The sequence below is a fragment of the Tinamus guttatus genome, unplaced genomic scaffold, assembly GCF_059628265.1.
Source record: "Tinamus guttatus ecotype Peru unplaced genomic scaffold, ASM5962826v1 Tinamus_guttatus_pri_ptg000071l, whole genome shotgun sequence".
Lineage (NCBI taxonomy): Eukaryota > Metazoa > Chordata > Aves > Tinamiformes > Tinamidae > Tinamus > Tinamus guttatus.
Genome location: NW_028288605.1, coordinates 693,278 through 716,362, shown reverse-complemented (window position 1 = coordinate 716,362; position 23,085 = coordinate 693,278). Strand labels below are relative to the sequence as shown.

At 43.6% G+C, this 23,085-nt stretch overlaps 1 protein-coding gene across 1 annotated transcript in view; it reads left to right on the top strand.

Annotated features, from left to right (window-relative positions):
* The window catches only part of LOC104570772 (hyaluronan and proteoglycan link protein 1), a 39,585-nt gene extending 17,576 nt beyond the window's left edge, over positions 1-22,009 (top strand). The window contains exons 4-5 of the mRNA XM_088519788.1: positions 13,342-13,644; positions 21,672-22,009. Of these exons, the coding sequence (XP_088375914.1) occupies positions 13,342-13,644; positions 21,672-21,961 (593 nt within the window). The 3' untranslated portion in view covers positions 21,962-22,009. The remainder of the gene's footprint in view (positions 1-13,341; positions 13,645-21,671) is intronic.
* The last annotated feature ends 1,076 nt before the right edge of the window (positions 22,010-23,085 follow it).

The window sequence follows — 23,085 nt, the reverse complement described above, 5'->3', positions numbered from 1 at the left end:
CTGGCTGGGAGCAAAGACTCACCTCAGCTTCCACCTGGAGTAATTTCCTATCAGAAGGTGAGGGGATCTTCAATAAAAAAATAAAAAGAAAAGAAAAGAGTTAAAAGATATTACACTGTTTAAATCCTATCTCTCTGGGTGGCAAGATGCCTAGATGCAATCAGGATGCACATTGACAACCTTGCTTCAGAGATAAGAAGGAGCTGTTTTTGTTGAAAATATGACAGGAAAAAAAGGGAAATTTTCTACTTTTTTTTTTTTTTAAAAACTTGACTATGTTGCTATAGCACCAGCCCATTGAATATAAGAGCTGGGTTCCACGTCCCAATCATATACAGCATTGCCATGTCTTGCTACTAAACAGTGTCTTACCTAGAAATATGCTACCCTTAGCCTACCTTCCCCAGCACTACTGATCCTTCCCACCTTCCCATCCTCTTCAAAAGACGGAAGCTCATTGGACAGGAGTCATAGAATCATAGAATGCTTAAGGTTGGAAGGGACCACTAGAGGTCATCTAGTCCAACCCCCCTGCACACGCATGGAGCACAGGGGAGCATGTGGCACAGGACTGTATCCAAGCAGGTTTTGAAGATCTCCAGAGAAGGAGACTCCACAACCTCTCTTGGCAACCTGTTCCAGTGCTCTGTCACCCTCACTGTTAAAAAAAATTTCCTTAAGTTCCTGTGGAACTTTTGATGCTTCAGTTTGTGGCCATTACCTCTAGTTCTGTCAGTGGCCACAACTAAAAAGAGGCCAGGACCATCCTCCTCACTGCCTTCCTTGAGGTACTTGTATACACTGATCAGGTCCCCTCTCAGCCTTCTCTTCTCCAGGCTGAACAGGCCCAGCTCCCTCAGCCTCTCCTCATAGGGCAGATGTTCCAGGCCCCTGATCATCCTTGTGGCCCTGCGCTGGACTCCCTCCAGCAGCTCCACATCCCTCTTGTACTGTGGGGCCCAGAACTGGACACAGTACTCCAGATGCGGCCTCACCAGGGCTGAGTAGAGGGGAACGATCACCTCCCTCGACCTGCTAGAGACCTTCTTAATGCACCCCAGGATCCCATTGGCCTTCTTGGCCACGAGGGCACACTGCTGCCTCATGGTCAACTTGTTGTCCACCATGACACCCAGGTCCCTCTCTGCAGAGCTGCCCTCCAGAAGGTCGGTCCCCAGCCTGTACTGGTGTCTGGGGTTATTCCTCCCCAGGCGCAGAACCTTGCACTTGGCCTTGTTGAATTGCATGAGGTTTTTCACCGCCCAGTTGTCCAGTCTGTCCAGGTCCCTCTGGATGGCAGCGCAGCCCTCTGGGGTATCAGCTACTCCTCCCAGTTTCATATCATCAGCAAACTTGCTGAGGGAGCACTCTGTGCCTTCATCCAGGTCATTGATGAAGAAATTGAACGGGACTGGACCAAGGACTGACCCCTGGGGGACACCACTAGCTACAGGCCTCCTGCTGGCCTCTGCACTGCTGATCACCACCCTCTGAGCTCTGCCATCCAGCCAGTTGTTAATCCACCTCACTGTCCACTCATCTATCCCATACTTCCAGAGCTTGCCCAAGAGGATGTTGTGAGGGACAGTGTGAAAAGCCTTGGTGAAGTCGAGATAGATGACATCCACTGCTCTACCCTCATCTATCCAGCTGGTCATTCCATCATAGAAGGCTATCGGGTTAGTCAAGCAAGATTTCCCTTTAGTGAATCCATGCTGACTACTCTTGAGCACCTTCTTGTCCTCCATGTGCCCAGAGACAACAGCTAGTATGAGCCGTTCCATCATTTTTCCAGGGACGGAGGTGAGGCTCACTGGCCTGTAGTTGCCTGGGTCCTTCTTCTTGCCTTTTTTGAAGACTGGCGTGACGTTGGCCTTCTTCCAGTCCTCCGGCACCTCCCCCGTTCTCCAGTATCTTTCAAAGATGATGGAGAGTGGCTTAGCTATGACATCTGCCAGATCCCGCAGCACTCTGGGGTACATCGCATCAGGGCCCATGGATTTGTGGGTATCGAGTTTCCTTAGGTGCTCTCTGACTCAATCTTCCTCTACCCAGGGCAAGTCTTCCTCTCTCCAGGCTTCTTCTCTTGTCCCTAGGGCCTGGGACTCTAAAGGGCTGCCCTTGGTAAACACCGAAGCAAAGGCGGCATTCAGCAACTCTGCTTTTTCTGTGTTTTTCGTAACCAGGGTGCCCACCCCATTCACCAGTGGACCCACGTTTTCCCTGATCTTCCTTTTGCTGTTAATATATTTGAAGAAGTTTTTCTTGTTATTTTTAACGTCTCTTGCCAGATTGCATTCCAAACGCGCCTTAACTTTCCTTGTCGCATCTCTGCATTCCCTGACTACGTTCCTGTATTTCTCCCAGGGGGCCTGTCCTTTTTTCCACTTTCTGTATAGTGCCTTTTTCTGTTTGAGTTTTGCCAGCAGCTCCTTGCTCATCCACGCAGGCCTCCTGCCCCCTCTGCCTGACTTCTTACTCAAAGGGATGCACCACTCATGAGCGTGGAGGAAGTGCTGCTTGAATACTGACCAGCTCTCTTGGGCCCCCCTTCCTTCTAGAGCTCTAGCCCATGGGATTCTTCCGAGGAGGTCTCTGAAGAGGCCAAAATTGGCCCTCCTGAAGTCCTCGGTTGCAAGGCTACTTACAGCCCTGCTTCCTCCTCGTTGGATCCTAAACTCAACCACCTCATGGTCACTGCAGCCGAGGTTACCCCCCCACCTTCACGTCTCCAACAAGTCCCTCTGTTTGTTAGCATGAGGTCCAGTAGCCCACCTCTCCTTGTTGGCTCCTCCACAATCTGTCTTAAAAAGTTATTATCAGTGCTCTGCAGGAACCTACAGGACGGTTTGTGCCTGGCTGTGTTGTCTTTCCAGTTGATGTCGGGGTGGTTAATGTCCCCCATGAGAACCAGGGCCTGTGACTGTGAGGCAACATCCAGCTGTCTGTAGAAGGCCTCATCAACCTCCTCGTCCTGGTCAGGTGGCCTGTAGCAGACACCCACCACAGTGTCTCCCACATTAGCCTGTCCTCTAACCCTTACCCGCAAGCTCTCAACTCGCTCATCATCCACTCCCAGGTTGAGCTCCATGCATTCCAGTTGCTCTCTCACATAAAGAGCAACTCCACCACCTCGTCTTCCCAGCCTGTCCTTCCTAAAGCGCACATAGCCTTCCATGGCAGCACTCCAGTCTTGTGAGCTATCCCACCATGTCTCTGTGGTTCCAATGAGATCATGATACCGGGCCCGCACACAGATCTCCAGTTCGTCCCGCTTATTCCCCATGCTTCGCGCATTGGTGTACAGGCATTTCAGGGAAGTAACCGAGCCTGCAGGTTTCCCAGGAGGGGTGAAAGAGGACCCTCTGTGATCATTTCCTATCCTCACCTCCCCACTAGCATACTCCCGCTGAATGCCATGTGACCTAGGCTGCGTGGTACTGTTCGCCATGTCTGTGTGACACTCCCCTTCCCCCTTCTCGTCTAGTTTAAAGCCCTCCTAACCAGGTTAGCCAGCCTTTTGGCAGAGAGATGTGTGCCCCTCTTGCTGAGATGGATCCCATCATTCCCCACTAGCTGGTGGTCATAAAACAGAGTCCCATGGTCACTGAGTCACTGAGAGGAATCATATTTCTTTAAGCAAATATGTTCCAATCTCTAGTCAAAGGAAAGTTTACACTTTCTAATTTGGATCTGTTAAACATATGGAACAATGTCACCTTTCCTTTGGTGATTGTGGTTAGAAATGGGGGGGGATGTCAAAATGTTTGTTTCTGACATTACAATGATATTTCATAAGCATAATCAGGAAAATCTCATCAGGGAAACATCATGGTAAAACTTAACCTTTCCAGAACTCACATGAGACTATTGAGTGTCTCAGGTTGGAATAAGACAATTTAGTCTGGCTTAAGGTAAGTATGATTCTGGGCTTAAGTTTCATTTCACTTGTCTTATAAAATGATAATGATTAAAATACACTTTTATTTATAATAGATATACGTAATTCAGGGGAATGTATTCCTCTCATGCCTCTGCACTCATTTTTTTTCCATCTCATCTGCAGCTTCATGCAGTGCTGCCTTTTATTGCTGTTTCATGCATTTGGGCAATACGGTACAGATTAAGGGAAAAAAAATCACTGTCTTTGGGCAAAAGAAACTACACTAGCCCGTCCTAACACTCTACATCTGTTATAAATAACAAGGTTAATCTCACAGTAGGAAGGATTTGCATCAATAGCCTGATGTACTGAGCTGCTGGCCCTGAGGATGTTAATTGGCAGCAAGACAAAACCATTTATATCCAGGAATGCCCCACAGCAGTACAAAACAGCTGATCATTCCAATGTGAGTTCACTGTACAAACAATAAAGCATATTAATATATCAGTGAGAATACCTGACCTCTACCTCAAAAGGCCTTTTTCCTTTCTGAACATGGTAGAGATCTGTTCATATTAGACAGACAGGCTTCATTATCATCATTAAATAAACTATCCCCTAAATTACAATCACTAAATTGGGTAATTTTAGCTTTGAAAAAAGCAGTAGAATTAGATTCATCACATAATTGTTACATATACTATACATCTTTTTATGTTCTTTTCTGATACTGTTTAAGAAAAGTAGATGCATGCCATTCCTCGCCTCCAGTAGCAAGGCAGTGCTGGCTAGCAGCTAAATCTCAGGACTAGGATTCATTACCATGTTTAACAAACTGCCAGCTTTACCAGTGAAGCCAGCTGAAAGCCAACAGGCCTCTGCACCCTCTGTATTCCGTTTCTACCCCACCTACTCTGCCCCCTTCAGCGAGCCAAGACAACTGTTCATGAGGTTATACTGTAACTACATAATGAAAATGATGCAGCTTAAAAATAGCCTTCAAAAAAAAAAAAAACAAAGCTCCTTCTTTTATCATTTATTCATCATCATCATCCTGTTTAGTCCTGTAGCTCATCCTTACAAGTACTGATCTGAGGGCAGCAATATTAAGCTGGGAATGGTGGTTGGAAAAATGACAAGTACTGAACGGAGCTGGACGGTGTTTTTCTGTTGGCCTTGTTGCCAAAGCCATTTTCCCACTAAACTGGCCATGCGGTGCTCCTTCCATGTAAAATAAGCATCATGACTTTTACATTCTTTGTTAAATGTTTTGGGAGTTAAAACCTTAAGCAAATTAAAAGGTTTCACATATCAGGTAGATATTGTTACATTAGTCCTAAGCAAAGAAAGAGTTCTCAGCTTACGTTAAAGCTTCTTTCTTTTAGTGTTTTATTCTTGTTCTTGTGAATACTTTTGAATAAGTTTTGAATAAGTTCAGATACTTTTGAATCTCACCCTATTAGATTTGTATGCTGCACTTCTCAGGTAGATGAAGGCTCCAGCACTGGCCTTTTGTCATACTTACCAAGCAAAGCTTTTGTGCACAACACCTTCAGGGAAGTAAGACTCACAGCCTGGGTTACCAAGAATGCGGAACAATGCTGAACTCCCAGCAAAAGCAGAGCTTTAATCTATTTGGAAATCTTTTCTATAGTTTCTACATACATAGAAGATAGGTGAACATAGTAGCTTTGCAATACATGCTCTGAAATAATTGCTTTGTACTTTCAACAGTACCAGAAATATGCAGATCTAGAAAAACCTATTCAAAATCTCTATGAACTGCTTCTTCTAGATGGAAAATAGCTATTTTGGCTTGAGTTTGAATAGAAAATCATCAGGTTTTATGATCCTAGTTGGAGGGTAGATTAGCCTTTATGTCCAAGACAGAATTAGAAAAAGATCAGCCATCTCTTTCAGAAAAGACTTTATAGTTCAAAACTGATCAAATTCATGTACTTAATATAAACAATTTCATCCAAATTGTTACTGTACACATTTCCTAATATAATCATTTTCTCTTAAGAAGCATGCAAGCAACAAGGGATTCAGAATTGAAACCAATATATGGACCCTAAAGCTTACCAATCACATGCACTTAGTATCCGAGGATAACAGGTTTTGCCTAATGTGTATTATATCTGTAAATTTTGTAAAAGACAACAGGAGTTTGCCAAGAGCAAATCATATCAGATTAATCTTGGTCCTTGTGCAACAGGGTAACAGGGTAACAGCAGACGTGCCTCTACTGTGTCTAGTGTGAGTAATGGTACTGTGAAAAGAAAGATGCACACGAAGTGGAAAGTCCAAGATAGAGCAACATAAAATTATATAGAAAACATCACCTGCAAGTAAAAGCTAAAAGATCTGGGACTGATTAGCCTAAGGAGAGCAAGGAGGCTGGATAAGCCTAGCCTCTATTTATCAGAAGTGCGTAACGTCCCTGTGGGTTTGGTGTGAGGACGTGGACAGATAGGCACCGCCACAAACTTCAAGCTACAAGCGACAGAGCAGTCATTGCTGCCAACAGCCAGTGGCCACCCATGAAGTCTGTGCTACATAATCACGTCTCTGACAAGATCATTTTGACAGGTAGAGAAATGGAGATAGATTCTCAAGGAAAGCGAAGGACTTTCCATTGTTTTTGCAGAATTACAGAAACCCAACATGGAAAATTTGGCTTTCAAGGGTATGAACCTGCCAGCATAAAACTGTACCCTGCAGTACAGCATATAGCAAGCTTTACTGTACCCCATGTTTACACTGGCTACAGAAAAAAAAAAGTTACTTTTTGTTTAGACTAGAGCTGAAGGAAGCCATTTCTTTACTCTGGCTATGAAGAGGCTTTTTTTTTTTTTCCATATGAGTTAACAGAAATTTGCTTTATTTTGTTCTATCTGTAAATAGTCTCAAAATGGCCAATTGCATACAGTGCTGTCTTAATAGACAACCATAAATTCTTACAGGAGTTGAGCTTTCTAAAACTGTTACAGGAGCTGAGCTTTCTAAGGTCCCTTCCTCCTCTTTTTACCTTGGGGAACCATTACACTTCCTTGCACTGAGAATGTGTCTCTAGCAACCAGGCAATTGCCAAGAACTCTAGTCTCAGGGACTACTTATATGTAAGTGCAGCACAAATAGCATACAAAGGACATGCCAATATCATGTCTTTTCCATTCCTTAAGTGAGCAAGGTTGAACTCTACTTTAAAGACTATTTTCCACTTATTTTCTGATATAACTGGGCATTTAATTCTCATAGACTTGTTCAAAATTCTCCCTCTCAAGACAAATAGAGAAAAAAAAAAGTTTTCCCAGACAGGATAAAAAAGTAGCATTAAAACCTTCTTCACAGAAGTGATGGCTTGTTTTGCAAAAGAGCCAGCTTACTTGTCCTCTCTCTCTCTCCTCCTGGGTTCCCGTTCAAAAATGCAATTGAAAACCACCTCAACAGAAGCAGAATTGTGCATTAGTGGGATTGAAAGTAAGGCATTCATAGAAATATAGGGACACATATGGGGTGTGTGTTATACTTTCAGTACTTATGTTCTAATTTCCAGTACAGCAACATTTTGCAGAACAGTGACTGCAGTGTCACAGGCATATAGAGTAAGCCTCACCAGACTCGCTTCTTTCACTAACAGATTATTTCACCACCAAATTAACATATTTCAGTTTCTTTCCTCCTTTGGAGGAAGGCAGAAGAGGAGTTATTAACAGGAATAGTTCAGCAAACTGATTGTCTGGGAGAGAAGTTACCTCCTAAATCTAAATTCCAATTCATGTTCCTTACTCAAGTTCTGATTGCTTAAAGCAAGCAACTGAATCACTGAGGTCAAGCTGAGGATCTTCAGGCCAAAGTTCCCACAAGCTAGCAGTGCGAGAACCACCATTCCCTTGTTTTAAACAGGGGTCTACCAACTCACTCTCTGCAAAGAGCCGTACCCCAGTAGGTCAGTGGATGCACTTGACTGCCTTCAGGTAATACCACTGCCGACAGGTATTCCTGGAAGCCTGGAAGGGTAACACAGAAAATAGGGAGGAAGAATTTAGAATTTTTGTTAAGCTTGAACCAGAGAGCAGGCCATAACTAAACAGATAAAACCAGTAAATGTAAGAAAAAATACCATCCTTTTCCAACAGAAGACTTTCAGGACACTTTTTCTTATTACCAATAAATAAGTATTCAAATGTAATTGAAAACCGCAGCAATAGCAGCCCTTCGAGGTTGGAAGTTTTTCCTCTTCCTTCATTTCCCAAGTTGAATTTGCTAACATTTGGAAGTGGGTGTTTTGTCTTGGAGTAAAACACAGGATTGAGTCAGGTGTTTAGATTCTGTTTTGGGAAGAGAACAAGCCCCCAGACAGCTTTGTCCACTCAGGTCCAGATGGTGTGTATTATCTTTTGATGGGTCATAGGAGCCAAGATTGAAGATGTTGCTGCTCAATTAACTAAGGTTTAAAACTGCTAAATTGTAGCCAAAAGAAGATGCATAGTATAGATCTATCAATTCAGTGCTGGGCTTGATAGGGAAATGAGAAAGAAACAACCAGTAACAAGAGAAGATGCAAGATAACAAAAAGCCACAAAAAAACTGCATGAGGTCAATTTTGCTATATAAAATCACCAACGGCTACTCTGTCTGTATCTGCAGGGTGAAATTAATGCTAAGCAGTTGCAGACTTGTACTGCAGATGAACTCAAAAAAAAAAAATCATCTTCTAGCCTGTCTCTCCAAATATAGCCCAAAGCTAATATTACAGTTCTGTGCATATTTATGTTATTAAAATGCTATGGCCCAAACTGTCAAAACTAAGTAGATTTGTAACAAATTTACATTCATATTTAACCATCTTAAAAAAAAAGGTGATTAGGAAACCATAAGAAATCAAATCTGTTTGAATAGTTTCTGATGAATTGTTTCTCAAACTTTAGAAGTATATGAATTTAGATCTTTATTAATAAGTATCTTTCTCAAGATTTTTGTACTTGCATATCAAACATATGTATTGGACCAGGAGTCTAGGGAGTTCTGGAAAAATAATAAAGCATTAGATTTCTAATAAAGCCTCTGGCACTTGCTACACTTTTACTATAGCCATTGATATTTCTAACCATTAATACTGAGGTAAAACAAATGATTAAAATATATATATATATCAAAGATCCAGAATGAACATGAAACATTTATGGCTGCTTGTTTATGAAGCTGTAGTTAACAGCGCACAATGTGTTGCATATCATTCATCTTTTATAGTGCAGAACAGCTAATAACTGAAAAGCCTTTTAACAAAGGATTTACAAAACAAAAGTCAGATTTTCTAGTTAATTACTGAAGGAGAACAAAATTGTGTTTATTATTACCCTGCCAAGTTTATGCTTGCATGATTTATTTTCTTGGTCCAAGTCACTTGGGTTTAGTATTAGCAAAGATATTATTTAACAAAAATAACACTACCAGAACAATATATGGGTGAGGAAGAGAAGGGAAAGAAAGGAGACATTAAGATACCGGTGGAATAGACAACAAAGTGGATTCAAATGTTCAAAAAGAATGACTTAATTGCATGATGACAGTCAAGCATGACCATAATGTAATTTCTCTATCCTATGCTACATAGGATAGCATTGCCTTGGAGACAAGGAACTTTCACCAAAAGAGAAACAGTAAAAAGAAAGATTGTCTTTACCAATTTAAAGCTCTTGGCTCATGTCCTAATACATTGTCTTGTCTTCAGTCTTTCTCTGTCCTACACCTCTTAGTTTTACAGCGATGTTTGAGAATAAACATCCTGAGGTGGATCTTCCCTGATGTCATATTGTTTCAGCTTATTATAAAGATTGGGCTAAAGCCAGCAGCGAAGTTTAGAGCCGGGTTGAGTTTCTAAACCTTGACAAAGATTAGGGTGGTCTGATCCAAACTTTTGTTTCAAATCTCTCTCTTCTCTGAACTCCCTTTTGTCAGAGCCACATGGGGAGGTGGTTCTTCAACATTTTCTGAAGCAACTTTCCAGCTTCAAGAAGTCATTTTAATTACAGATTTATTTTTTGTATAAAACAAACAGAAAATATATAGTTGACAAATCTATAAGAACTCTATTAGAAAAAAAATGTTAATTAAATGTCAGTATTGAAACAACTCTGGAGGCATCCCCATGTTTCTCATGTCCGCTTGGGTGCTCTCCAACACAGGAAGGTCTCTGCCATGCCTTCCACAACAGCTCACAGCTGACAGGGAACAGATCCACCTGCGGCCCATGCAATGCTGGCCTATATCCCACATGGGGCATAAGGAAGCATCAGCAGATCTGTGCCTCCACACCAGGGCTCACCAGTCCCCCAGACTCTCCAGAACATGCTCTTTTACTCCAGTGATGCTCTTGGTGCCCATAGGGGTGGCAGGAGAGACAGCCTCTCATGCCACTTCCTCCCAGGACCATCTGGCTTTGCTGCATCCCGTGTACCACTTTGTTCACTGGCTAGGATTGGGGAAAGCTATCGTCTGATGAAGGGCCCATACTCACCGGCACAGTCCGCAAGGAGCTCCCCTTCCACCCTGAGTGACTGTGAGGATGAACTACCACATGGTCACTTAGAAGTGTCCAAAAAGTCTCCTTTGCTAAAGGCACACACATCTTCACTGATTTGATTTCCATGTAGGTTTCCTGCTTTAATACCTCAGGACTATCATTCTGCCTCCTACCAGTCTAGCCTTGCACTGTTGTTACTAAGTCTGACCTGAAATTCCTGGGATAATCTCAAATTTTTAAAGAAAAGGGGGAAGGGGAAGGAGAGAAGAAAACTATTTTGAATTAGGAGCAAAAGATCATGAAAAAATCATGGACTGGCAAGATTCCATGAAAAGAAAATAACACTTTTACGTCAAGCAAAACATTTCATTTTAACGTTAAAATGAAATGTTTAATGTTTAATGCCCAGCAACAGTGCATCCCTGTGTGTAAGAAGTCAGGCAGAGGGGGCAGGACACCTGCGTGGATGAGCAAGGAGCTTGTGGTAATGCTCAAGCAGAAGGCGGCGGTATATAGAATGTGGAAAAAAAGACAGGCCCCCTGGGAGAAATACAGGAATGCAGTCAGGGAATGCAGAGATGCGACAAGGAAAGCTAAGGCGTGTTTGGAACGCAATCTGGCAAGGGACGTTAAAAATAACAAGAAAAACTTCTTCTAATATATTAACAGCAAAAGGAAGATCAGAGAAAACGTGGGTCCACTGGTGAATGGGGTGGGCACCCTGGTTACGAAAAACACAGAAAAAGCAGAGTTGCTGAATGCCTTCTTTGCTTAGGTGTTTACCAAGGGCAGCCCTTTAGAGTCCCAGGCCCTAGGGACAAGAGAAGAAGCCTGGAGAGAGGAAGACTTGCCCTGGGTAGAGGAAGACTGGGTCAGAGAGCACCTAGGGAAACTCGACATCCACAAATCCATGGGCCCTGATGGGATGCACCCCAGAGTTCAGCATGAGCTGGCAGATGTCATAGCTAAGCCGCTCTCCATCATCTTTGAAAGATCCTGGAGAACAGGGGAGGTGCCGGAGGACTGGAAGAAGGCCAACGTCACGCCAGTCTTCAAAAAAGGCAAGAAGGAGGACCCAGGCAACTACAGGCCAGCCAGCCTCACCTCCATCCCTGGAAAAGTCATGGAGCAGCTCATCCTGGCTGTTGTCTCCAAACATGTGGAGGATAAGAAGGTGCTCGGGAGTAGTCCGCATGGGTTCACCAAGGGGAAATCTTGCCTGACTAACCTGATAGCCTTCTATGATGGAATGACCGGCTGGGTAGATGAAGGGAGAGCGGTAGATGTCATATATATGGATTTCAGGAAGGCTTTTGACACAGTCCCTCACAGCGTCCTCCTGGGCAAGCTCCGGAAGTGTGGGATAGATGAGTGGACAGTGAGGTGGATTAACAACTGGCTGGATGGCAGAGCTCAGAGGGTGGTGATCAGCAGGGTGCAGAGTCTAGTTGGAGGCTTGTAGTTAGCAGTGTCCCCCAGGGGTCAGTCCTTGGTCCAGTCCTGTTCAATTTCTTCATCAATGACCTGGATGAAGGCACAGAGTGGTCCCTCAGCAAGTTTGCTGATGATACCAAACTGGGAGGAGTAGCTGATACCCCAGAGGGCTGCGCTGCCATCCAGAGGGACCTGGACAGACTGGACAACTGGGCAGTGAAAAACCTCATGCAATTCAACAAGGCCAAGTGCAAGGTCCTGCACCTGGGGAGGAATAACCCCAGACACCAGTACAAGCTGGGGACCGACCTTCTGGAGAGCAGCTCTGCAGAGAGGGACCTGGGTGTCATGGTGGACGACAAGTTGACCATGAGGCAGCAGTGTTCCCTCGTGACCAAGAAGGCCAATGGGATCCTGGGGTGCATTAAGAAGAGAGTCTCCAGCAGGTCGAGGGAGGTGATTCTGCCCCTCTACTCAGCCCTGGTGAGGCCGCATCTGGAGTATTGTGTCCAGTTCTGGGCCTCACAGTGCAAGAGGGGTGTGGAGCTGCTGGAGAGAGTCCAGTGCAGGGCTACAAGGATGATCAGGGGCCTGGAACATGTCCCCTATGAGGAGAGGCTGAGGGAGCTGGGCCTGTTCAGCCTGGAGAAGAGAAGGCTGAGAGGGGATCTGATCAGTGTATACAAGTACCTCAAGGGAGGCATTGAGGAGGATGGTACTGGTCTCTCTTCAGTGGTGGCCACTGACAGAACTAGAGGTAATGGCCACAAACTGAAGCATCAAAAGTTCCACAGGAACTTAAGGAAAAATTTCTTAACAGTGAGGGTGACTTAGCCTTGGAACAGGCTGCCCAGAGAGGTTGTGGAGTCTCCTTCTCTGGAGATCTTCAAAACCCACTTGGATGCAGTCCTGTGCCATGTGCTCTAGGTGACCCTGCGTGTGCAGGGGGGTTGGACTAGATGACCTCTGGAGGTCCCTTCCAACCTTGAGCATTCTATGATTCTATGTCTGCATCTGAAAAAAGAACCCAATACTAACCTATAATACTATCTCTATACTACTTTTTTTTCAAAATGAGTACCAGAAAAGCCCCTAATTGTTCCCCGGAAAAAAAAAAAAGAATTGATCTTTTTCTACTTAACTTTTATTTCCAGTCAAAATGAGAAATTTATCTTGCAGTCGATAAACAGATATTTTCTGATGAAAAACGTTTAACTGCAAACGTTCCAGCAACCCTGCTCACCTCCAAGCACGCTCAGAGGGCAAGGGCATGAGCAGGGGGCACAAGATGACATTGTGGGGCAAGGAGCCCACTGTGAGCCAGGAGGCACCCAGATCCCCCTCTCCAGCAAAAGGGCTGATTTCAGAAGGAGCATTTCTCCCCAAAAATCCAGCAGCACCATATCCTGCTGCAGAATGGGGCTTTTGGCAGTCATAGGTAATGCCTCCTCTTGTGCCTAGGATCCCCATAACACGCCCTCTCTCTGCCCCACAGGTGTGGTGTTCCCGTACTCCCCGCGGCTGGGGCGGTACAACCTGAACTTCCATGAGGCCCAGCAGACGTGCCAGGACCAGGACGCTGTCATTGCTGCCTTTGACCAGCTCTACAATGCCTGGCAAGGGGGGCTGAACTGGTGCAATGCTGGCTGGCTCAGCGATGGCTCCGTGCAGTACCCCATCACCAAGCCCCGTGAGCCCTGCGGTGGCAGAAACACCATGCCAGGGGTCCGGAATTACGGTTTCTGGGATAAGGATAAAAGCAGATATGATGTCTTCTGTTTTACTTCAAACTTCAATGGTAAGAGTTTTAGTCGCTTCTTCAAAAGGGCATCTCTGAGCTTAAACAAAAAGAAAATAAACCTAATGGCAGCAAAGGGCAGCAAGTGATATTTGATTTATCAAAGTTTATGTTACTTTGGAAAATATTATTGTTGAAGTTACAAAGACACATGTGTGAACTGTCTTTGCCACATGTTCACATAAATCATTTCTAAAATTCAGAACTTATATTTGCAACAGTTTCGAATATCTTCATTTTCACCCTTTTAAAATTTGTGTGTATATTTTTAATGCTGATATATACCCAGTTTATTTCAGTTAAAGTTATGAAGAAAGCATGATTTCTTTAACAGAGTTTTCATTTTATATTCAGTTTTCTGACAATGTTTTACAATTTTAATATATCACCAAAACAAAATTCTGATTGCAACTTTGTCTCTGCTGTTGTGTCAAGCAACTCTGCACTGCTCATATGACTAATACTTCCTTATCAGCACAGCTATTTCTAGCTTTTATGTGTAATAGTTTAGATTCCTAATCTTAGTACACTATCAAAGCCCTAACCTGTCCACTTTTGTTGTGATCTTGAAGTGCTCCAAACCTTACTTTAGTGACTGCAAGCTTTTTTACCTATTTGTAGGTGCTACTTGGCATTGGAAATGGCTTGATGTCAGCTTGCTACATTTAACGTTTAATCTAGTAGTTGAAAAAGATTTAAAACCATGGTTGTGAATAAGAGGAACACTGCAGGAGAACACATGCAAAAGCAGTCTACAATCTTCTACAACATTGTTCTCGCGGGCAATTTCTATCCAACATGTTCACACATGTTTGGCTTTCAGCCCAACCAGACCCAGGAGCATGGCCCCTTTTGTTTATGCTCAGATTACTAACCCACAATGGGGCAGATTTGTCCTTGAGCACACACACAAAAACAAACGTCTGGCTCTCTCTCAGAAGATATGCTCTAATGCTAAGTCTGCTCCACCCTCTCAAAAACTCCCAAGCCCTCAAACCAACAATATCAAAAGTTAGGTTGTATGCAATCTGAAACAAATATTTATCTGATTTTTGTCATGCCACATCATTGGCATATGAAAAGCTGGCTCATTTTTACTTGTGTAATTTATGCGAGTCCAAATCCTATACAAGCTCATCTCTTACGTACAGATTTAATCATACTAATAAAGGAAAAAAAAAGAGGAATAAAATACTCAAGAAAAAAAAAAAGCAAAATAGCTTCAATATTTAAAGTGCTTGCAGAATAAATGTTTGTGACTTGATTACTAACCAACATCTTTTCTTCAGACAAAGCTGTCAGACAAAGAGAGACTGGACAGTCTCTTAAGGACAGAGAAAAGTCATTTCTGAAAAAATGTAGCAAAAGATAAACAAGGTTTGTACCCTGAGACAGTAAGAGAGACAGAGAAAGAGGCAGGGAGAGGCAGAGGCATATGCCAGAGGCAACCAGAGGTGGTTGGGAATTCAAAGGGAGGAAGACACCCCTACAAATCTCATATTGGTGAGTTTGTTAAAATCACCTGCCATTCAGAACACTGCATGGCAATAGGGTGGTATGAAGAGTTGGGCACCATTTTTTTCAGGCCTCACCAGCTAGATTAGTCTCCCAAGGCATTAGCATGAAATCTGGGCTTCTGCTTCTCTCACCTTCCACCTCTTTTCCAGCTCCTACCCAGTTGATATTATCCTTCCATATCCTCCCCTATTCACCTGCCAAGGATACTTTAATATCCACAGCAACCCCAGCAACTGTCCCAAAACCCCAGCTTCCTATTTTCACCTCAACACTAGATCGGTTATGTCTGTTTAACAATTTCATCAGCTTTCTCACTGTCAAGGAAAAAAAAGTGTATGATAATTGCAACGAGGTTGCAATTGTCAAGGACAGTGGGTTTGGGCAAAGATGTGTTCCTGCAGTGGTCAAGAGTCATCATACACCCAATATTGATTCTCTCAGCTCAGCAACAGCCAAGGAAAATGAGATGTGGTTAGGATGCCATGCATTTCCAGCAATGGGAATGACTGCTGTAATCTGTTGACATTATAAAAAAGCTTTCAGCTTTATATAAGAGAGCTGGAGAAATGCCAAGAGCCCTAAGATCACATGATTGTAGTGCTTGCTTAAAAAAAAAAAAAAAGAAAAAAGAAACACAGCGAGCTGCTAGGAAGAATGAGGGTATGTAGGGCTTAAGATTTCTACTCACTGGATTTTTCTTAAAGAAAGGAATCCCCAAAACACATTATAATCCAGAAAATTAATTCCTCCATCTCCTGCCACATAAAATAATGACTATCAATATTGAGAAGTCAGCACATTAGGAACCTTTCTTGGCAGGAACCTGTTGGCAGGCAAACCCAGCAAATCTGTACTGCATTTATTGATTGCATTTTATTTAATCATTCTGGTTACACATTTTCTTTTCCCCCCATGAGGTTTACTATTAAAGTTTTCCTACTTAAAAAGAAGGGGCAGAGAATAGGAGTTATTATTATTGACATCATATAGACTGGTGGAGCCACTCTCTGCAGTCGTCCCAGGTAGTGCACCCAGAGAAACCCCCAGTTCAGTCTGAGATTCCGCTACCCCCTTGCCATAGAGCAGAGGGGGCAAAATTAGCAGTATCAAGCCAAGAACAAGAATGGGAACATATCCCTGTTCTAGGTGGCAGGAGGGCCCTTTCCCAGCCCACCTCGCCCCCTCAAGTGGCCACATCCAACAGGTATGAGGCCCTGGAACTTGAGGGTCTGACAGATGAGGTCAAGGACCAAGGCCCATCTAGGGGGTTGTCTAGGGTGAGGCAGTCAAATCCACACCTTAAGACTGCCCCCACTAAGGAGAAAAGGAGCACCCGGAAGAAGCGACGTGTGATTGTCGTGGGTGACTCCCTGCTGCAGGGCACGGAGGCACCGATCTGTAGACCCGACCCCTCATCCAGAGAGGTTTGTTGCCTGCCAGGGGCTCGGATAAGGGATGTTGCAGAGAGGCTACCAAGATTTGTCCAAGCGTCTGACTATTATTCCCTGGTATTGTTTCATGTGAGCACTAATGATGCCATGGGGAAAGTGAGTAACATTAAACGAGATTTCAGAGCCCTAGGGATGGCAATCAAAGGTATGGGAGCCCAGGTTGTGTTGTCCTCTATCTTGCCAATGTGGGGAATGGATATGAGGAGGAAAAGGAGCAGATTACAGGTGAACAACTGGCTGCACCACTGGTCTTGGCAACAGGGTTTTGGTTTCTATGACTATGGGACTCTGTTTGATGACCACCAGCTTGTGGGGAATGATGAGAACCACCTTAGCAAGAGGGGCATGCGCGTCTCTGCCAAAAAGTTGGCCAGCCTGTTTAAGAGGGCTTTAAACTAAGCATGAAGGGGGATGGGGAATGTTACATGGACAGGGCAAACAGTGGCAGGCAGCCAAAGCCAGAAGGTGTCCAACAGGGATATGGTAGTAGGAAGGTGAGGATAGGAGATGATTATAGAGGGTCCTCTTTCACCCCTCCTGGGAAACCCGCAGGCTCAATTACTTCCCTGAAATGCCTGTACACCAATGCGCGAAGCATGGGGAATAAGTAGGATGAACTGGAGATTGGTGTGCAGGCCCGGTATCATGATCTCATTGGAATGAGAGAGACATGGTGGGACAGCTCACACAACTGGAGCGCTGCCATGGAAGGCTATGTGCTTTTTAGGAAGGACAGGCTGGGAAGGCGAGGTGGTGGAGTTGCTCTTTATGTGAGAGAGCAACTGGAATGCATGGAGCTCAACCTGGGAGTGGATGATGAGCGAATTGAGAGCTTGTGGGTAAGGATTAGAGGGCAGGCTAATGTGGGAGACACTGTGGTAGCAATTTGCTACAGGTCACCTGACCAGAATGAGGAAGTTGATGAGGCCTTCTACAGACAGCTGGATGTTGCCTCACAGTCACAGGCCCTGGTTCTCATGGGGGACGTTAACCACCCCGACATCAACTGGAAAGACAACACAGCCAGGCACAAACCGTCCTGTAGGTTCCTGCAGAGCACTGATAATAACTTTTTAAGACAGATTGTGGAGGAGCCAACAAGGAGAGGTGGGCTACTGGACCTCATGCTAACAAACAGAGGGACTTGTTGGAGACATGAAGGTGGGGGGGGTAACCTCGGCTGCAGTGACCATGAGGTGGTTGAGTTTAGGATCCAACGAGGAGGAAGCAGGGCTGTAAGTAGCCTTGCAACCGAGGACTTCAGGAGGGCCAATTTTGGCCTCTTCAGAGACCTCCTCGGAAGAATCCCATGGGCTAGAGCTCTAGAAGGAAGGGGGGCCCAAGAGAGCTGGTCAGTATTCAAGCAGCACTTCCTCCACGCTCACGAGTGGTGCGTCCCTTTGAGTAACAAGTCAGGCAGAGGGGGCAGGAGGCCTGTGTGGATGAGCAAGGAGCTGCTGGCAAAACTCAAACAGAAAAAGGCACTATACAGAAAGTGGAAAAATGGACAGGCTCCTTGGGAGAAATATAGGAATGTTGTCAGGGAATGCAGGGATGTGATGAGGAAAGCCAAGGCACAATTGGAATTAAATCTGGCAAGGGATGTTAAAAATAACAGGAAGAGCTTTTTCAAATATATCAATGGTAAAAGGAAGATTAGGCAAAATGTGGGTCTGCTGGTGAACAGCATGGGTGCCCTGTTTACAAAAGACACAGAAAAAGCAGAGCTACTGAATGCCTTCTTTGCTTTGGTGTTTACCAAGGGCAGCCCTCTGGAATCCCAGACCCTAGAAACCAGAGATGGTGCCTGGAGAGAGGAAGACTTGCCCTGGGTAGAGGAAGATTGAGTCAGAGAGCATCTAAGGAAACTCAAGACCCACAAATCCATGGGCCCTGATGCGATGCACCCCAGAGTGCTGTGTGAGCTGGCGGATGTCATAGCTAAGCCGCTCTCCATCATCTTTGAAAGATCCTGGAGAACGGGGGAGGTGCCCGAAGACTGGAAGAAAGCCAATGTCACACCAGTCTTCAAAAAAGGCAAGAAGGAGGACCCAGGCAACTACAGGCCAGCCAGCCTCACCTCCATCCCTGGAAAAGTCATGGAGCAGCTCATCCTGGCTGTTGTCTCCAAACATGTGGAGGATAAGAAGGTGCTCGGGAGTAGTCCGCATGGGTTTACCAAGGGGAAATCATGCTTGACTAACCTGATAGCCTTCTATGACGGAATGACCGGCTGGGTAGATGAAGGGAGAGCGGTAGATGTCATATATATGGATTTCAGGAAGGCTTTTGACACAGTCCCTCACAGCGTCCTCCTGGGCAAGCTCCGGAAGTGTGGGATAGATGAGTGGACAGTGAGGTGGATTAACAACTGGCTGGATGGCAGAGCTCAGAGGGTGGTGATCAGCAGGGTGCAGAGTCTAGTTGGAGGCTTGTAGTTAGCAGTGTCCCCCAGGGGTCAGTCCTTGGTCCAGTCCTGTTCAATTTCTTCATCAATGACCTGGATGAAGGCACAGAGTGGTCCCTCAGCAAGTTTGCTGATGATACCAAACTGGGAGGAGTAGCTGATACCCCAGAGGGCTGCGCTGCCATCCAGAGGGACCTGGACAGACTGGACAACTGGGCAGTGAAAAACCTCATGCAATTCAACAAGGCCAAGTGCAAGGTCCTGCACCTGGGGAGGAATAACCCCAGACACCAGTACAGGCTGGGGACCGACCTTCTGGAGAGCAGCTCTGCAGAGAAGGACCTGGGTGTCATGGTGGACGACAAGTTGACCATGAGGCAGCAGTGTGCCCTCGTGGCCAAGAAGGCCAATGGGATCCTGGGGTGCATTAAGAAGAGTGCAGGGCTACAAGGATGATCAGGGGCCTGGAACATCTGCCCTATGAGGAGAGGCTGAGGGAGCTGGGCCTGTTCAGCCTGGAGAAGAGAAGACTGAGAGGGGACCTGATCAGTGTATACAAGTACCTCAAGGGAGGCAGTGAGGAGGATGGTGCTGGCCTCTTTTCAGTGGTGGCCACCGACAGAACTAGAGGTAATGACCACAAACTGAAACACCAAAAGTTCCACAGGAAGTTTAGGAAAAATTTCTTAACAGTGAGGGTGACAGAGCGCTGGAACAGGTTGCCAAGAGAGGTTGTGGAGTCTCCTTCTCTGGAGATCTTCAGAACCTGCTTGGATGCAGTCCTGTGCCACATGCTCTAGGTGACCCTGCGTGTGCAGGGAGGTTGGACTAGATGACTTTTAGATGTCCCTTCCAACCTTAAGCATTCTATGATTCTATGACTGTTTTTTGTTCACCAAGAAAATTATCTGAAAGAAAGCAGAAGTATTTTTTTTTTATGAGGAAGAAAAATGATATTATTTTGAAGTACATTTTTAATCAAGAAGCAAAGTGTATTCCCTGGAATTAGATCAAGAGGCCTACATTAATAAACTGTTTTGTTTTTCAGTTGAGTTGCCCTTAGAAATCAGATTGAAAATGTTGCAGGCATACTTGAAAACTATTACTCCTTCAGCTAAGTGCTATTACTCTGTAATCCATTTTTACCTAGGACTTGTTAATTGTCAATCCCATTATGACAAATAACCTTGAATATAATGAACAAACGGGATACAATTAATTTAATATTGTCTTGATACATGAAATTAATGTTTGCATTATTGTTGCTTATGGATTAATACAGGAGACCTGTTATATGAGCTTTAATTTCTGGCAAATGTTTTCATTACCTTGCGTCTGGGGCACTTTTTTTTTTTTTTTTAATAATACTATTGGTTCAATGTCATCTTATGGCTAGAATATGCCCTTTGATGCCTAAAAAGAAACAGTTGCACAACTGCTGTGAATGCTTTTGACTCTAGTAAAGAAGAGTTACGACAGGCATGTTTTTGATCTACTAAAGGTTCAAACTCCAGTTTTGAGAAGCTGCACAATATCTCAGCTTTCTTGTGGGAGTCATCGAAAGGAGCAGGGGCTTAAGGTTTAGGACCAGAAGCCATTTTATTGAGCATCAGACCAAACCTATATATTCTCCGAGTATGTGAGCATACACTGTCCACGCGCTGTTCACGCGCTCCCTCCCTCTGCCTCCAGCCAATTCCTTGACTCTCTTGCTATCTGGGTCCAATCCTGCTAACGGACAACAGGTAACCAACCAGAGATTGGTGCGCCCAGCCTGTGTTTTAGGTTTCTCTATCTGCTAATCTGTTATTCCTAACTTTCACAGTTTCTCACTCCTAACTTTCACCCTTCCCACAGCTTCCCACATTTCTCATGGTTTCTCAGTTTCCCACACTTTCTTACAGAAAAACTTTAAAATGTGCTTGTACTTAATCAGAAACAGGGTTAGCACCTTGCCAAAGAGTAAAACTGCACGTGTTACCTCTAGCCACCCTCAGCCAAATACTATCGAAGGTCAGCTCTTACTGTGCCATGCTTCTGAGAAGAAAACTCATAAAGGTTTTAATTTAATGCTGAGAGCATAATGTAGAGTTACACTACTTTAGATATTTAACTAATTTCCCTTCTCTGTCAATAAGCTACTGCTGCATGAGACTTGTTTTGCCTGAAGTCTACAGGGCTCTTCAGATGTTTTTTGTGGGGCATTGTTGGTAAATACATCTTTGGCCTTAAAGCTTAATGAAGAACTAAAGCTATCCTCTAAATCCTGGAGTATCTTCCGTTATTTCTCTCCTTAATGTTTTTCTTCCTATTTTTCCACCTCTGCAAGCAAAGGAAAAATGCATTGTAACAATTCAATTACAACTAAATGAAGTGAGGGCAGAGATTTGCTAAAGTAGCATAAATTTATATGTGTATTTTTTCCTCTCATTATATATAAAACCACTTTACATAAAATTAACATATTTTAACAGTACGAAGTATAAATTGCATAGTTCCAAACAGGTCAAATAATTTTTTAATGTGATTCTGCAATGACCTTCCCCATTTCTCCTCAAAAGACATCTTTATCATATCATAGCATCTTATTCATGTCACTAATGGCTTTTTTTATTTTTTTATTTTCCCCTCTCCTTTCTCTTATTAATTAGGTCGGTTTTACTACCTAATACACCCAACCAAATTGACCTACGATGAAGCCGTTCAGGCTTGCTTGAAGGATGGGGCACAGATCGCCAAAGTTGGCCAGATATTTGCTGCCTGGAAACTGCTAGGATATGATCGCTGTGATGCTGGCTGGCTGGCTGATGGCAGCGTCCGCTACCCAATCTCTAGGCCAAGAAAACGCTGCAGTCCCAATGAAGCAGCAGTTCGCTTTGTAGGCTTCCCTGATAAAAAGCACAAGCTCTATGGTGTCTACTGTTTCAGAGCATACAACTGAAAATACCTAGAGTACAACAGTTTTAAATTCATTAAGAACATGTGAAAGATTTCTTTTCGATAAGAACTCATGCAAGTTACCAAAACTGTGATAAACCTTTTTTACTTACTGTAAAGAGTTGTTTTCATAAACCCAACCCATTAATTTTTTTTGTCTTAATATTTTTTAAAAGTATAATTCCATAGATATTTTAAATTAATATAATTTAATGTGAGCTCTAGATAAGGAAGTCTTAGAGTCAAATTCTTTAAGCTACATCATCCCAACAAAATATACTTTCCATGAATGGGGCATGCAATAGAGCTTGGTGGTTGCTAGGACTCACAGAAGGTAAGGCTACTCAAAGCAGAAACTTTTACAAGCACAAATTTTACACGTTTGTACCATTTTGAGAGGCACTGCAAATTAATTATATCTGCAGTTTTGAAATAAAATAATCTTTTGCTAATAAGTGTTCAGTGGGTTTTTCAAAACAAAATAGAAAGAAAATGTTTTCAAATGGAACAATATACAATTTAATAAAAGTGGCATTTAAAGCAGTCCACAAAAATAGGACTCATTTTACCATTTAAAAACTTACCTTTCTAAAATATATGCTCATGATCCCATTCATATCAACAAGCACAATTAGTTCTCCGGAACATTTCAATTGTGTTTTTATTGTCTATAAAAGTTGAAGAGGGTATGGATAATTAACTAATGAGTAAACTCTATTTTCTTCTTAACTCAAATTAAAGATGCCTAAGAAGTGCAGTATTACCTTTGAGTAGCTTTACTAAGTTACTTTTAAACTCTAAAAGGCCATTCGCTAAGCAGCATATAGCATCTACTCAGGGCAGTTGTATAAATGAACTGCTGGACAGAAAAACTGAAAACTTTAGCAGCTTGATTTTACATTAACCCTTGAAATGTTATTGTCTTAATGAAAGAACATTTCTTTCATATTTGCATATCACAAGAATAAACATTGGGAAAAAGCATTAAAATGATAAAAATCTTAAAACAAGATAATTAAATAAGAACTTGAAACCAGCTATTAATGTGCAGAGGAGAAAAAAGCACTTTCCTCACTTACATATCATTTGTATCTAGAATAATTTTATTTAGTTAAAACACTTTCACAG